The sequence below is a fragment of the Lepisosteus platostomus genome, chromosome 6 (assembly GCF_059453375.1).
Source record: "Lepisosteus platostomus isolate fLepPlt1 chromosome 6, fLepPlt1.hap1, whole genome shotgun sequence".
Taxonomy (NCBI): Eukaryota; Metazoa; Chordata; class Actinopteri; order Semionotiformes; family Lepisosteidae; genus Lepisosteus; species Lepisosteus platostomus.
Window position 1 is genome coordinate 31,409,413 of NC_142616.1, and position 16,928 is coordinate 31,426,340.

The following is a 16,928-nucleotide window of genomic DNA, read 5'->3' on the forward strand; positions in this document are numbered from 1 at the left end:
CCTTACATGGTTTTTAAACATTATGCAAATGATGAGGCTCAAAATACAGTACATAAGTAAAAAAACACTCTCTGTGTTAACAAGTATCCCCTGTTATAAATACCAGCCTAATTTGCCATAATCCCAGTTTAAATTAAAATGGAGCATTTCCAAAAACAAATGACAAGGCTTGTAAGGTGAGTTTTATTGCCCCAAAGAAACTTAAAAGTCTCATATGCAGTGTAGTTTCCTGTAGGGCTAAATCTGGTCCTTACAGAGACTCTTAAAAAAGGAAACATATGTTTGTACAGCACTTTACAATATAATGAAGAATCACAAAGTGCAATTCAATCGCTCACAGAAGTAGAGACAACTCTGAGCATTTGTCTTTTTAATAAAAAATATTTTCAGTTCAAACCATATTTTGACCATTAGGCTACACGATACTCATTGGCCATTAACAAGCTTGATATTTTGGACAACTTAAGAGTACTATTGTCCATGTCTGCTGTGATGTATTTTATTATATCAACATACTACGATTAAAAAACAAGGAGACATTTCCTCCCAAAAGACTTAGATTAGACAGCCAGATAGTACGTCCCTTTCCTCCTCGTTTTGCTATCTTTTTATTGGACAGGAAGCAATCCAGGGTGTTCTGTTAACATTGAAGCATAACTGTAGTTTGTTTCAGATCATAGAAAGGTGGAAATCTTACAGACTTTAAATTTCCAGTTGTGAATCATGAGGTTCACATTTAAAGTGTATGAACCATCTTTCAACTCATTCCCTGAGCTGCCCCTCAAAGTCCCGACACCATTGTAGGAGAAAAGTATCACTACTCATCCTTTAAACAGAATCTCTTTCACCAAAGCTCACTTCACTCCTGGGCCTGTCTGATGTCTCCAGTGAGCCTGTGCTGCCCAGGTCCCTGTTCTTAGCCTAATTCTATCATTTTAACAACCAGTTCACTGTAGTTTGAGGACACCCAGGAAGATCTGAGTGCCAACCGCTGGATTAATCCCAGTACACTCCACATGGTTCAGGTAGAAAGACGGGCATGTGGTGATAGTTAAGATTTAGGAAGTGTTGTGTTACTGAGTTGGGCACAATAACAATGTCATGAAAGGAATATTTGTCCTTAGTGCTGATGTCAGCGCTGTTTTCAACACCGCATATCCTCTCAGTCTAAGTCCACCCATGACTATGTCTTTCCATCTTAAGAACACACATTTCCACATCACTGGGATATAGTTAATGTGGGACATCCTTTCTGTAAGTCACAAACAGCAGCACCAGAAAAAAAATGACCCTTGTAAATGCATTGTCTTCATTACTGCCTGGCCAATGCTCACTGCTCAGCCGGTGTTTAATGAAACATCCTTCCTCTTTTTGAAAGGGCCATAGAAACACTGCACACCAATGCCCCTGTCAAGCCCCTCGCGAGTTTCTTTTAGACTCAGAGTTAAAGGAAGACAGCTTCCACTCACACTGCAAAGCTGTAGAGAAAGCAAATGAGCCTGGCTTGATAGCTTTTTAGTCATGGGAAGAGCTGCTGTGGAATCATCCATCCTCTTCCGAGCTCTTCTCAGGCCAGTTGAACTTGAGATTGTGGATGCAACCTACTGCATATCTGTGGGGAAGCACAAGTATGCTTATGCTCACCTTTTGGGGGGTCCATTAGTAGAGGATTTTCATAAGTGGCCTTCCTTATAATGCAAGCAATGCTTACTTATAATGTAAGAACAATAGAAAAACAGAATCCAACAGAAAATGAATGGTGGGAGCGTCTCCTTTAATTTCTGAATTAAATACTGAATTTCAGTCTGCCAATAGCTGACGGTATAAATATTTAATGTTCATGCATGAGCAGGCAAAAGAAACACAGTATGCTGGAGACTAGCGGTTACCACAAACTTCTTTAATTCAACCAGCCGGTCTGGCAAATTAACTGCTTAATTTATAATTCATAAAAAGCACAAAAACGAATGCAGGCACTTCCTTTTCCACACACAAAAAAATGGTTAAAAAAAGATGTAATATCATTAAAGGCAATTTTTTTTTCCGGGGCTATAAATACCGTCTATCCTGTTAGGAATTCTACAAGCTACAGTGTCTCTCGCTCATTAGGTTACTGTGCCTTCTTCCAAGACCGTAATTCAATTCTGAGGCTATTATCCCGTAAGATCAAAGGGAGCGGTTATTTGGATATAAAGGAAGTTTATCTAGTTGTAAATTTCGAAACTTACGGTGTGTGGCCCTATTCAGTGAAAAGAAATATACAGAAAACACACGCGATGTGTTTTCACGGCAAACTGGCTCTATCACTATATGGGGTTTAAAGTGTGCAAATGATTAACAAAGAATTCCTTTTCAACGTTAATCTGCTTCCGTTCCATAAGACTCCAGTTCAGCAGCATTTATTTTTACCTTAATATCCACGGTTATTTCATCAATTTTCAGCACGGATATTCCAATGTCATGGATTCTTATGCGTTTATAATATAATTATATAGATAAGCCTATAAAATAAAATAAAACCTGGCAAACAAAAAACATTAAAATCAGTAATAAATTCACGTGAAATTCACGTGGTTTAAAGAAATTACACGTCAATCGTAGATGATGTCTTATTCTTTTCAATGTTACAGGTTTGCGTTTAATTTAAAGAAACTACATCTATTACATGTATACATTTCAAATTACTACTAGAGGTTCCAGTGGTGTAATGTTTTGAAATCAGTGGCACTGTGGGGTCAAGCAAATTAAAGAGTTGGTTTTATTTCAAAACATTAAATCACACCTCTTAATCTATCAAAACAAGCACTGGGGCGTAACACACTCCAGCGCACGTCAACGGGACCCAAATACTGTACAATAAACAGGTCTGATCAAAGGTTCACACTACATTTATGACAGGTGTTATCGTGCTGATCTCTCTACAAAACTTAGATACAAACAAAACTTCGTCTGAAATTTTTTCACTTGAAATTCTAGAACCTCTGCGGAATTATTAAAATCTTTGGACAGTTTATTAAGGTTTCGTTTTCAAGCAGTAAAACAAAACATTCTGTCTCATCAGAACAATAATTTACCCCACACACACCACCAAAAGTATAAATTAATTGCTGAAATATATATATTTGCGTCTTCATCATTTCGGATCAGGTTAGTGCAGTGCTTCATCAACGCGTTTTGAATGGCCGCATAGCTTAGTTAACCGCTTAGGTCAGGTTAGTCTGATAGAGTATCACGGTGTGTCGGAGCTTAACACGGGAGACACTGGATACACGCTGGAAGGACGCAAACACGAGCGAGGGGGACAGTTTAGAGACGCCACCTAACACAGACAGAAAGCATTCTCACTGTGGCAGGAAATTTCAGCGCCCGGTGAAAAACCGTGCAAACACAAGGAGAACATGCAGACTCCACACAGAAAGCCAGCGTCGAACCCAGAGTCCAAGAGCTAAGCGCCCTGCCCCCATACAGCAGTTTCAATCATTTTAAAAATTCACATGCTGGTTCGTTAGCTAGTCGATACGAAGTGACTGGACGCGGTTCTAAACGACGTTTACGGCGGACTTACCCACTGCTCGGATGGCAAACCCCTTCGGCGACCTCAGAGCCCTTCGCATCCACGCTTCCCTCAGCACTTCCAAATTGTTTGCGCTCCCCTGAACCAGGAGCACAAAATTCTCCAACCACCCCTGGAAAACAATCTCCTCCACGGCTCTGACCAGTCGCTTATTCCAAAAGCTCCGCAAATTCTGCGATTTAAAATCGGCGAAAATGTCTTGTCCGCTGGGGCTGGAGCCACTGCACTTGCCCCCTGCGCCTGTGGAGCTCTCCCCGTCCTGGCCCAGGACCAGGGCGAGTGACGCCGCTGACAGCTGCACAACCCGCTGCTGCTGGGACATCTTCCCCAGTGGTGTGCTCACATCAAATTCACCTTCACTCCGATCACTCTAGACAACCTCGACAACCGTGTCTGTGCACTCAAGGTCGGCACAGCCCCGCAAACCTCAGCTGCCTGCACAGGACAACCTCCGTGTGAAGTTTCCCTGCGCTTCCAAGGCAACGAGCAGGGGCAGCAGCGAAAGAGGCGGAGGGGAAGGTTTCAGCCATTGAAGAGAAACCAATAAAAAGGCTTTATCCGAGAACAGAGGCGTGTTCGCTTTCTAATAAGATGCGTAAAATGTAGTTCACAGGTGCTGCTGGGGGCGGAAGAGGGAAGGTGAGAACTGTTCAGCGTGCTTTTTGCGGTACCGAGCCATTTATCATCTTTCTTTCAAATGATAAATCACTCGTAACAAGCATGTTGAGTACCGCAGTGGTTGGCGACTTCTGTGTCGCCAGCTTCTGTCAACCCTTTTTTCAACACCCTCACATTTATGACGATTCTTGTTCCATTTCCATTCTCTCATTTCGCTTGCTTAATAAACAGAAAACAAGGCAGCAGGTCCAGGAAAAAAAAAAACATCAAGCAGATCGTTAACATTAAAATCAGAGTCGAGTCCGTAAAAGTTCTGTGTTTTACGGTTGATTGACAGTCATGACATTTAATAATTACTAATTAAATAAGTAATTGCTTACATTTATATAGCGCTTTTCTGGGCACTCCACTCAAAGCGCTTTACAGGTAATGGGGACTCCCCTCCACCACCACCAATGTGCAGCATCACCTTAAGTATATGAAACAGCATGGTTTCTCCTTAATTTGGAATCACGGCAGTAAGGGATTGGTTATGTTACTGCTTTGTTGAAGACCTAGCTAAGGTTATGCTAACCCAGATTTTAAATGGCCATTGAAGAAAACCATATTAAAAGTTCTGCTCCTCCTAAGGAGCAGCAGAGGCGAACAGAAGAACGCTATATGTAACTGCATTACAAATTGCATATGTAACAGATATGTTTTTCTAAAACGGTAAGAAGAACGACACTGAAAAAGACCATCACAGAGACCTCCTGCGTGTACAGTGGGGCTGCCATTACCTACATCAAACGAAGTTTCGGCTTTTACCTTCGCAATGACTTTCAGTTGTCTAAATTAACATTTAGTACTTTCATGCTGGAGTTCTAAGAAAGAGGCTTCCCACAAACGCGATTTAATTTTCTATACAAACGGTTAGATTACACGTCAAATATCATGAAGCAAGTTGTAATTTGCCGATATTTTGGTTAGACTCACTATATAGAAATACTGTACAACTGCTTTACCTGAAGTGTGTATATATATATAATTAGCTTTAAAACATATAATTTTCTTTACAAGCACAAATGTACTATTAACATCTGTTATGAATAATCCTGTCTCGGTGTTGGTCATCATGTGAGAATTGATTTGAACACAAGCATATGTGTAAAACAATATTTAGAGACTTTAAGGTTGAAGATTAGTGCTGTGTGACAACATGACTATTGGGACTTTAGATCAGTTCAAATGCTAATGGAAACCCTCAGGGTCTTTTAGTTTAAATTCATTTAATATGTTTCTTCTGTGTATGTCAAAAACCACAGTGCAGATTAAAAATCAGATTTATCTTGAATCGTTTTGCAGGGTGCTCAGTGTAAACACTGTGCAGCCTTTCTGCCTTATGTTTAAATTCAAAGTTTCCAACATGAGGAAGCACTCTGTGAAAGTTTCTAATTACGTTGCAGATGACCTGGCAACATTCAGACCTCCCAGTCGTGAGGAGAATGGGGAATCAGGTCCCCAGCTCTGAACATTTCCCCTGTCTTAAGAAAAGCATCGTAAAAAACAATAGTCTGGTAGCAAATGATCCATACTGCAGGCTTCTCAAGAGAATAAAACGTGCCTTCCTGTTGGGACTTCAGACATTACAAGATCCACTTTTTGTTATGAACTGTCTAAACCATTTTTAGTGTCTAAGCTATAAGATGAGTTATATTTGTGCATATAGGATGTTAATCAGCCACAAGGTGTGATTTTCCAAAGACATTACGACCCCCCAAAAAACGTTGTTTTTAGAAAAGCCCAATCCAAGAATGAATACAAAATCATCATCTTTGTAACAGTAGAAATCATTTTGCATATGAATTTATTTTTTAATATTAGTGTATCATGAATTTGACTAAATGCCTGATTGTTGCAGAATCTTTTAAAACTTACAGTGTTTTGTCCAGTGTAAGAACAAGAACCCTCAATGTACTTATGTTTGATGTGATCTCAGTCGCCCATACAACAGAACACTTGATGTTACATTACAGGCAAAAAGGACAAAAATCCCAGGTACAAGACTTTCTGTCCCCAGTTCAGAGAAAGTCCTTTGCTTTAGCAAGGCTTTGGTATCGCTGTGGCAGCCTGGAAACTCTCTCGTAATCCATTTCTCTTGCAGTCAGAAAAGTGGCATTGAAGAAAGTGAATTCTAGAAAGAAAAACATGCAGATAAGGAAAAACTGCTTCCATTCTCATGAAAAGCTTCAATTCATAATTAGTGAAAACACCTTTGTCACAAAAATATTAATTGACATGAAATATGAGTATGGAGACATTAAACAGTTCTGTATGCAGTATTGCTGAAGTAAAGTTTGAATTTGTTAGTTGGAGAACTATACATTGAAAGGTTTAGTCTGTGAGTCTCCATACAGATTATAATAATTTAATTTACCGCTAGTTATTGCTGTCACCTGCAGCTAATGATATAGAGGTCTGAAATAAAGATATTGTCGTTGTATATGAACTGAAACAGACAAACTTGTTTTCTAAATTTCTAGCAGTCTAATGGTACTTTTGATAATTATTGGTCAACTAAAGCACTAAAGCTGCTTAAAAATATGCAATGGTTTAGAACATGAAACATGAAGCCTTCATTATTTAAAAATGTGCAAGTTTCAAAACAGTTCTCAGTGTATTTTGTAATAATACCTTTGAACAGTAAAGTGTTAAAATGATCCACGAACGTGAATGATGCATTGCACACTACTACAGTATAAACTGTTTATACAGTATTTGGGTGCCTCTTGCTTGATCAAGGTGTGGTTAAGAAAACTAAACCCAAAAAAGTTAAGACTGATGCTGCTCATTGGTATTTATCCATCTAGAATCATTAACATCACGGGAGAGAATTCGATTCCAGGAATATTGTATTTTGTAATTTGTGGGTTGCTAACTGCATTGAGTTTGTGTGTTCTCCTTGGGTTTGTGTGGGTTTCCTCAGACAGTCCAGAGATAAACTGGTAAGTTAATTGCCTTGAAGGAAAATGGGCTCTGACGTATGTGTGTCTGCCCTGAGCTGGACTAGTGTCCAGGGTGTATCCTGCCTTGTGCCTGCTGCTTGCTGGGACAGGCCCCAACTACCCCCCACCTCTTTATTGGATAAAGTGGTTAGAAAATGGATGGAATGAATATCATGGCTAAGTTTGAAATCGAACCAACACCTTTAAAATGGCCCGATGAATGAGAAGGACATCTGATGTTGAAACCAATATGTAAATATCATTAAGCTGTATTTGTTTAACCCGTGGATGCAGTTTTTGAGAGAGATGAAAGTAGGAGGGCACAGCCTTCTTTCCAGGTTTTGGACGTCCTTTGATGTCTGTTTTATCCATTTATTAGACTGACAGTTCACTTCAAGTCCCATATGTTTCTGAGGTACCAGTCAGAGCTCCTAATGTTAGCCTGAAGCTAAAGGTAATCAAAACGGATCAAAATCTAGTCTGTCACTGACCATCTTCATTTGGACTTCTTAAACGTTTCCTGTTTGAACATATTTTTATTTGATTTTGTTTAAAAAACATAGAAACAGGCTTGATCAACACTGAAATTGAAATTGTTAGTTTTTTTAGCAGTTTGCTCACGACTAAACTAACCAAAAAGACAAGAACTTTCTGGAAAAGGCCAAACATATTTGAAAATACACGTCTTTAACTGCTTTTCAAAATAAGACACCCCCTTCTTCAGAATAGGCGATCAGCTGAAATGACTTTGTGTTCTTGTCTTATTCCATTTGCTCTGATACACAGACCTCACATCTCAGCATCTAAACAATACAACCCCTTTTGGTCAGCTGGGTTGTTGTTGTTATCAATCAGTTACCATTATTACAGGAAGATATGATTGCTGGTAGAAAGTGGCAAAAACATTAACAGCATAATTTAAAAAAATAATTGGAAGGTGACCAAAACAACTGTTGTTATATTTGATTGAAATATTTGTTTTGCTTTGTACAGCCAACTTTATTCTTTTTAAACATCTCGTATGTGAATTCTGAAGAAACTTAGAAAATAGAAGAAGGTCAGTCTCCAAGTCAGGTGAAGCTATGTAGAATTCTAAACATAATCTAAGCTGTATAGGTACCGCATAGAACCACTCAGGGTCAGCAGTATTGTGTCAGTAAGCCATTATTCTGAAGATTTTGCAGGGTCTTCCAGGGTCTTTTCTGTCTTTGTTAGTCCATTTCAAATGATTATATCTGCACCAGTACATCTGGAACAGGTAGCAAATGTGCTCCTTCAGAATTTATTTTAGAAAATGTGGCCATTTTCTTTATATAAGAAATGCATTCATAATACATGAGACAAATTACAATTAAATGCATAATGAGATATTTTATAACCCAGAAAAGAACTGTTGTCCATCAACACTCGCTCAATTATTTTTCAACATGAGGCTCTGCTTGCTGCTCTTGCACCTTAAAGTGGATTAAAGCATCTGGAACCTGGTTTCTGTTAATTTTTTACCAAGAGCATTGATGTACAAAATCCAGTGAATGTGCGTGCTGGTGCATTAATAATCTCCAGACAGTAAACGAATTGAAAAATCAATGTTGTACTCAGTATGACTTAAAGGAGACCTCCATTAACATAAGGAAAACCAGGCCCAATAGCTCTTAATGACTAGGTCCTATACAATAAAATTTAATAGATCCTGAACCTAACTGAACTTGTTTTAATGTCCCTTAAGTTTAAAAAAATGTTCTTGAAAGCAGTGCTTTAATGCAAACACACATGAAATTGGTTTATGACCAAGTAAGAGGTTCTTAAAATGTTTCTTATAGATGAATTTTTTAAAACCAGAGTACCCCAGAAACTGGGCACAGCTGTCAAGAACACATGAGGACAGGAATATAGTTCTGCTGAGAAAATGGATTGTGCATCTAAAGAAACACAACAAAATGGCACTAGTGTTCCATCTAGCCAAAAGGTCCTTTGGGCATTGGTCATCATGTAGGTATTATAGACCTCAGAATTAATTAAACCAAAAATCTCAGACCTCCACTGCTTGGGTTGCCTTGTTTACATGCAGAAAAAAGTGTGGATTTCACACTGCAAGTCTTAACCCTATTGAATCTAGGGCTACTTTTAATAGCAGGGAAATCACAATACACATTGTGGACAAGAGTACGTCTAGTACAATAGCCTATTTGAAATGTTCTAGAACTACAGAGAAGAAAACACACATACTTCCTTGGCATTTTACTTCTAGTGAGATTTTAAAAAATGTTTGTTCAGGATTCTGCTGGAAATAAATCTGTATCATATTTAATAAACAAGGGGTTTCTTAAGGTGTTTCTTGGATGTGCTAATTAGCTCTGTTGGATTACTGTGACTGCATGTTTTCACCAGTTAATAATTCTAAGACCACAAAGACATTGATTGATATGCTGTCCTCTGCTGCGTTGTCTGTGTGGTCAGCACTTGGTACCATCAATCAGACAACCCTTCAGGAGTCCCAAAACCTTAAAACGTGGTCATTTTTTTTTAGAGATCTGATTTTCTTTAAACAGCACTATTCTCTTTTGGGAAATCAACTGCAAAGTACTTAGTCTAAAATATTCCTAGTCTGTGTTAAAGCCAAAAGATGTCTTCAGATATACATCGATCACCCCAGAAAAAATAACAAACATTAAAGTTGGAAGTGAATTTCCGAGAGAACCAGCCAGAATTGAAGAACCTGCTTTTCACAGGGTCCTGGAATGTTATACTGTATATATATTTAAAACAAAATCAGCCACTGAGTTGAGTTCCAGGAAAAGAGAGATTAAGAACAACTCAGGTTTCATTGTTAATCTTTCTTTAGGTTCCCGGTACCTATCAGGTGTCGTCACACATCAGGCCCTGCTTGGTATATTTTTACATTGCGCTGTGGGGGATGCAGAGGAACACCTTGGATAGAAGACATTCTCAGTTCTCATCGAGGAGGCTGACTTAGCGCCTGTGGTGTTTAAAGGAGGGAGGCTGATTAATGTGGCCGTGAGTAATGGCAGCGCAAGCCGAGTGTGGGAATGATGGGACTCACACGACAGGAAGCTGCAGCTGCACTCGGAGGTTTTCGTCTCCACACTATGCGTTTCCCAGAACACCGGCAAAGTTGCTAAGGGCAGTAAGTGCTGCTCGTCACTGCCAACGACTTTCACAGCTGCCTGTCACACTAATATGGGGATGCATTAAACCTGCATCCTGTGGGAACGCCAGGGAAGGCTTTTGAATACAGGATGGAGAGAGAACAAAACCACTTGCCCCAAGAATAAACATCAGCTCCTGAAAATAGGAAGCCATTCTCGCTTTGCACCAGAAAAGAGTTGCCTTTAGAAAGAGGAAAAGGTGTTTAAGAGATGCACAGGGCAGTGTGGCTGCTTATCCATGTAAATGCATGATTTTCTCACATTCTAGTTTTTGATGTATTTTCTTTGTGCTTCAAAGGAACTGCAGTACGTTTGTGAGATCTGAAATATAAATTTATACATCAAAGGCTAGGTGCGTCTCACACACAATATTGACATGTTAGAGGTCAACAAGTGGAAGATCTTCAAAGAGTGATGGTCCATTCATTAAAAATTAAAAAGTGCCTTTACAAAAATTGACATGACCAGCACAACAAATAAAACATTTTGGAGTATCCATGCCCATTATATTGTAATCATAATAGCATTCCACAGAGCAAAGTCATAATTGTCATAAGTATTTGAATTTGGGAAAACACCAAGGTCACTTTTATTCACACCTCTAAATATTTAAGTAAAATTCATCACAAATCTACAGTGACACCCTCCCCTTACAAGGTGCAATAGAAGCTCCTGTAACTATATTAGAGGCCCCTAAAGCACTGCTGTTCTCTGGAGTATGAAAGGGGGTAAGGCATGGAAAACATTCAGTAGTACAGTATCATCATGATCTACTATTCTTTCAGATAGTTTTGCACCTACAGTTCCTGGAAAGGTTGGATGGTCTCTACAATCCTTTTATGGTTTTGACATTTTTAAAAACTTTTAAGCAGGAGACATGATTCAATATGTACATCTTTCTACTATTTAATATTTATTGTTCCTGTTTCATCAGGGTCATGAATCAAGGACATGAGGCCAGTAGACATTTCTTGATAATAGTGCCTTGTCTTCCAGGAATTAATATAGTATACTTATTATATTATGATAATACTTTGGATGTTTGCTATTCCCCATGGTTATTTCCTAACACTTTTGTCCTGGATAGAACCACTGTGGAAAAGATGTATTTTTTCATGTTTCATCTATTTTATCTTGGTATGTAGAACTAGTATATAAAACTGAACTGAAAAACCCATTGGAAACATCAATCTAGCCACACCAAGACAGATTGATTTACTTCTAGTCGTATGGGAGTTTCCTCCATAAATAATGCATATTATGGCAGTCCACGATTGGACATGGAAAATAGCCCAATGCAAGAAAGCAACATTGTCTTTTTCGCTCTAACAATTACTAAATGTAATATTTATTAGACAGGAAGAATGCAACAAAGTTTATTAGTTTCAACAAAACTCTCATGGATAGAGTATCATCATACACTGGCAGCTATTGGAACCAGATAAACTGATGATCAACAGAATCTGAAGGAAAGCTGTGACTTCATTATTGTTGGACCATGTGGAACATCCTCTTCTCTCGCAGTTGTAAACCTAGACATTCAACCAATGGGACAGCTGTTGACCGTAGGACTGTCTCTCTAGTGTGCTCCCACCATAAGTAACATTGGCTTCACTAGGATCAAACCCACTTTCCCCTTACAAAAGTATCTCCTGGGTCCTTTTAAACACATTCTTTGACTTTCTTACTAGAGTATGTGTCTTCCCGTTTTTAGAAGAGTGGTAAAGCAGAACCCACTCTCTTTATCCCTGACAGCCTACTTTGTCTCCAGAAGGAAGATCATAGAACATATAGATGCCAATTCATATCCTCCTCTACGTGCCTTCCAGTTTTTGAAATGCAACATGTTGCTCATCCTGTGTACTCTCCTCCTCCACCCAGAATATCAAGGGATTTCACTTGAAAAACAATCTGAGCACATGATGAAAGAAATCCAACAGCCTGATACCTGCTAAACGTCACCAGGCGCTGCACTACAGACTGAAGGGAAGCCTAATAAAAAGTCATGTTTTTCATGATAATTAAAAAAGAAACACCAACAACTAGCTGCAGAATGAGACACATATCAATGGTACTTCAAAAGCATTTGCCATATTTTCTTCATTAACAAATGAAAAAGATTAAAACCTCCTGCCATTTCATATGGTACCCTGCCCAGACAGCTCTGCCCCACACGGGAAACACTCCTCCAGCCCAACTTACCTCGTTAGAATTTAGCACTTCAATTAGGCAGGCCTGGGGCGGCCACGTGTTGTAAGGACAGCACACACAGCTGCCATGAATCTGCCAGCGTGGCCATTTCAGTGTGCTTTTCAATTCACTTGCTCATCCCCTCTCGCCGCAGTCGTCAGACTCATGTGTCTGTCTTCAGTTGATTCCACTTAAAAACAAACAAAAAAATAATCATCTGGGCTTTTGTAAATGACAAAAAAAAACTGGTGTCACTATAACACAATAAATGAAAAGTGATGTCTTAATTTGCATGCAGCAAGTGAAATCTACCATCTTCCAGAAAAAATGGACTCTATAGATTAAAGTCCAACACATTTTGGCCTATTACTGTTGTCAATGTGGCAACTGCAATACCTTTCACAGGTGCTGCTGTCTTGAAGCTGATCTGAATCAGGCTAATAATCGTACGAGCCATCTCCAAAGCAAGGCCCAGAGAGGTTCTGAAAGTGGGTTCAGGCCTCAGTCAAGAATGACCCATTTAAAGAGTATCCGTATTTTACCGTTCAGGGCTCTGCCTTGAAAAAAAAACAAAATGAAGCCAAGGAAATCAATAGGTACAGGAAAACTGGCCCTTGAAGAACAATGACGAACTGATCGGCTTCAGTCCTCAATGTCATACAGGGCCTAACAATTGCAAGCAGATTGTTTCCACCCTAGCCTTTGCACTGTTTCCTTGGTGTAAAGTTTTAATGGCTGCTTCATTCCAGATTCTCATTTATTGTATGTAGGAAACGGAAAGCATGAGTCATAGAAAGGTCCTGGAGAAATATGACTGTGACATGAACACATACTCCATCTATATTCAGGCAACATCTGAAATAGAAATATGAAGAGCACCAACCATAAGGAAAGAAATTTCACATTTCAGAAACTCACATGATATTAACTGCCCCATAAGGCTGATCCGTGTGTTTTCAATTTGAGCCCTGTTGTCATTGTACTCTCTCCCTCTTAAAATCTGAGAAAACTGGAACACAATCAAATGGGCTTAACATTTCAAACGGTGCTTTAGAAAGTGGATTTCCTTATTAAAAATGTGAATTTCTGTGGGTGAAATGCCATCTGACTGAATTGTCATTTTAATTGCCAGGATTTTGTCCTGTGTAAGGTGCAGACTCCTATGATCCCGATGGGGGAGGTCCATAAAAAAAGTAAAAACTGAAGAGATTTGTACTGCAGCTCATTATTCCCAGGATCTCCTCCAGGAAAGGGGTTAATTTCCTCTTCGACCGCACCACTCAGGTTACTACCAAGGCCAGAGACCTTGCATCAGATTACATCCAGTACGCATGTTCTTTAGATGCTGCAGAAGCACATGTGCTGATAAGAAAAAATACAATCTCAGGGAATTCAATCCATCTTTCCAATCAGGCCCAGTAACTGCCAATTCTCTCAGGGCAGGGTCTGTTAGGCTATATATATCTATCCAACTTCAACTTTACCCTGTCCAAGCAAAGCAAAATAAATCTGATTAATCCATTAGAATAAATTGATTTACCATTGACCTGCCTTTAAAGCTTGTTTAATAAACACTACAGATGTCCTTTATCTGGTTTAAGAGGGCTTTATAGTTAAGTTTCATTCTCAATACGGGACCAGATATTTTTTGAGAAAGAAAGTAGCAGGAAGTACCCGAGTATAGAGCGATTCATATAGGAAATAAGGAATACGATTTGTTTTATCCTCTTAACTTACCGCATAGTTATTAGAGATAATGTTCATCTTGAACCTATTTCTGTTGAAAAAAAAGTCATGATACATATTTCCTTTGACCCACTGTTCATAACAAATCCCACTGAAGGATTTAGAGCCTAGCTCGCAAGAATGGAATACTAACTTTGCACTACTGCACAACATTGTTTACCACCAAACAACCTATGAAACAGTAACAATTGTATTACTTTCTCTTTAATGTAGTTATGGGCCAGCTGCAAATGTGTTTGTATGGCAATTATAAAACCAAATATTACAGCTACACAACTAAGAGTTCAAAGTCTTTGACTTATCTTCCCACTTGAAAATGAGATCAGTTTTAAACTGGGTGAAAACTTTCATCAACATTAGAGAATACGTTAATTTTTTAAAGCGAATTTTTGTGAAAAAGATTTCACTTTTAACACCACATTGTTTTGTGGTCAATGAAAACAAGGGATTTCTTCAATCTAGGAACATACAAATGCAAAAATGTTACCCACAGTCTCCTTTCCCCACAAGTCAGTTTTCCCTTCACTCCTTTTGTGTAAAGGAGGTTACTGGTCCCCCTAGACCCCTTCTTGGCTCCTGGAAAGGGACATTCAGTCTCTTTCATCAAAAGCTTGCCACTTATTTAACGAAGCAAGGCTTTCATTTATTGTTTGAGCTGGAAAAGATTATACTACCTTTTGTTTACTTGACATAAGATGGGTGGAATTCAATGTAAAACATTCATTATTTTAATCTTGTCAAATTGTTGGAAGACAAAAATGACACTTGAACTGACTCATGGAGTCTGCATAAATGTGGACACAGATGTAACAGCCTTGTCTGACTCTTCCGTTTCAACAATTATATATAATGTTCAACACTAACATTTCAAGTTAATAAAAACAATTTGTGGAAAAAAGGATACATGCCTCATTTTGACAGGTTATGATGTAAAGCCCCCTTCTACAGGTACGGTATAAATCATGAGATTGTCAAGCTGCTTTTAACAGAAACTGAACGGCCAACTTTTCAATAAGCGGGAGTCTGACAAAGATTAAAAGCCATGGAGACTGAACAGGGGCAGAGGGTGAGAGGGAGAGGACGGAGCAAACTTTGTCCTGAAAAGCTGCTTAAAAAAACATGACTTGAGTGTGAAACGAGAGGAGAGCTGGGCTCAGACTGGGGTCGATTTAATTAACAAATAAAGAGAGAAAGAGGCAGACAAAAGCCAATGGATTTGACTGAAAAAAGACCTAATGTGAGGCAAGGATTGCCGATGTCTACAAAGAGAAGACTAATGAGATGGAAAGTGATTAACACTTCCAAATTGAAAATTATTCTGCTCCGCAGAAGCTACAACTCATAGGAAGAAACAGGGCTTGTGGGGGGGAACTCTGTAGAAATGGGCTAATTAAGTGAGTAAAAGGGAATAATGACTTCTTCTTCAGAGGGGCTAGCAACAAAAAGAGCAAGGAGAGAAAATCAAGAGCTGGGCTAAAACATTTAAAGTCTCCTCATTTCCTTCTATGAATAGATCATGGCAGAAATAGACAGCAAAGCAGATTTAAACTTTCCCACAAAGATAAAGTCCAACTCTTCTTTTTGGTTTCAAAGCTTCTGAAAATGAAACCGTGCAACTAGAACATTGAAACAAAAACATTCAAACATTCGGCTGGCACCAGACATTTTTCTTGAATATGCATCACATAAATGTTTAATACTTTTTAAAACACTTTTTTTATAAATTGCTGAACAAGATTTTCCTCAACAGGATCCACAGTAGAATTAAACAAAATTGAATGTTTTCAACGACTTTCCTGCATTTAAGAATAAATGTTTAACAAAATGTGAACCATAGGACTAAGTCATCATGAAATGCTAAAAGAGATCTGTTGAATCATGGCTATAAATCACACAAAACAAGACCCGCTAGAACTTTGCCCACCCATGTGTATCTAACTAGAAGGAAAAGACTGTAATTTCATCTCTACATTAATCCAACAGACTCGAGACAGATGCAACACAATTCCTCACTAGCAAGTTCAGTACCTGCAATCAATTGGGTTCACTGTCCTCGGAGCAGCCAGTGTTACTCACTAGTTTTTCTGTTCCGATTTCTTAAGCAGGGAACAAAGAACCACTGTTTTAGAAGGGAGCTGAGCATACCTGTGCAAATCTCTTCAGCTGTCTCAAAACAGCAATCCACATTGCTGTTTGGGTCTACAGCAAAAAAAAAAAAAGATGCCTGCTGTCTGCCCTACCTTATTTAACTTATCTCCGTTAAGTAAGGAGTGGCCAACCAACCTGCAAGTGGCCTTCTAGAATAATTTCATTAATTATTCAAATCCAAGCTAGAGGACACTCCACAACAATCAGTTTACAACCTTTGGCCTCACTTTGAATCACTGTTGTGCTTTTAGAGAGGTCGTCACTTTGAAATCAAAATAAATCAATTCCCTGCAGAAGTATGACAAATCAATTCAAAATACTGTACAGAGGAATGGATAAACAAGACCTGCATTGTTCCCTTAGCCAGGGGAACACTCACTCTACACTTTCATCTCCTACCAACTTCTCTTCCCTAAAATATGCACATTAATTAATGGTGCACACCACTAACTGAAGGCATTACTCAGATATACCATATACACCTTACGAAGCATTTTAACA

At 38.8% G+C, this 16,928-nt stretch overlaps 1 protein-coding gene and 1 long non-coding RNA gene across 2 annotated transcripts in view; both read right to left on the reverse strand.

The window, feature by feature from the left end:
- The window catches only part of stox1 (storkhead box 1), a 30,092-nt gene extending 26,023 nt beyond the window's left edge, over positions 1–4,069 (reverse strand). Inside the window, exon 1 of the mRNA XM_088635383.1 lies at positions 3,566–4,069. Coding sequence (XP_088491509.1) covers positions 3,566–3,896 — 331 coding nt within the window. The 5' untranslated portion in view covers positions 3,897–4,069. The remainder of the gene's footprint in view (positions 1–3,565) is intronic.
- A 1,884-nt stretch (positions 4,070–5,953) lies between these two features.
- On the reverse strand, positions 5,954–14,405 carry LOC148661522 (uncharacterized). The gene is made up of 3 exons (XR_015939819.1): positions 14,271–14,405; positions 12,546–12,723; positions 5,954–6,365 (listed from the first exon to the last, which is right to left on the reverse strand). It is a non-coding gene; the product is annotated as an uncharacterized LOC148661522 (long non-coding RNA).
- Between the last annotated feature and the right edge of the window lie 2,523 nt (positions 14,406–16,928).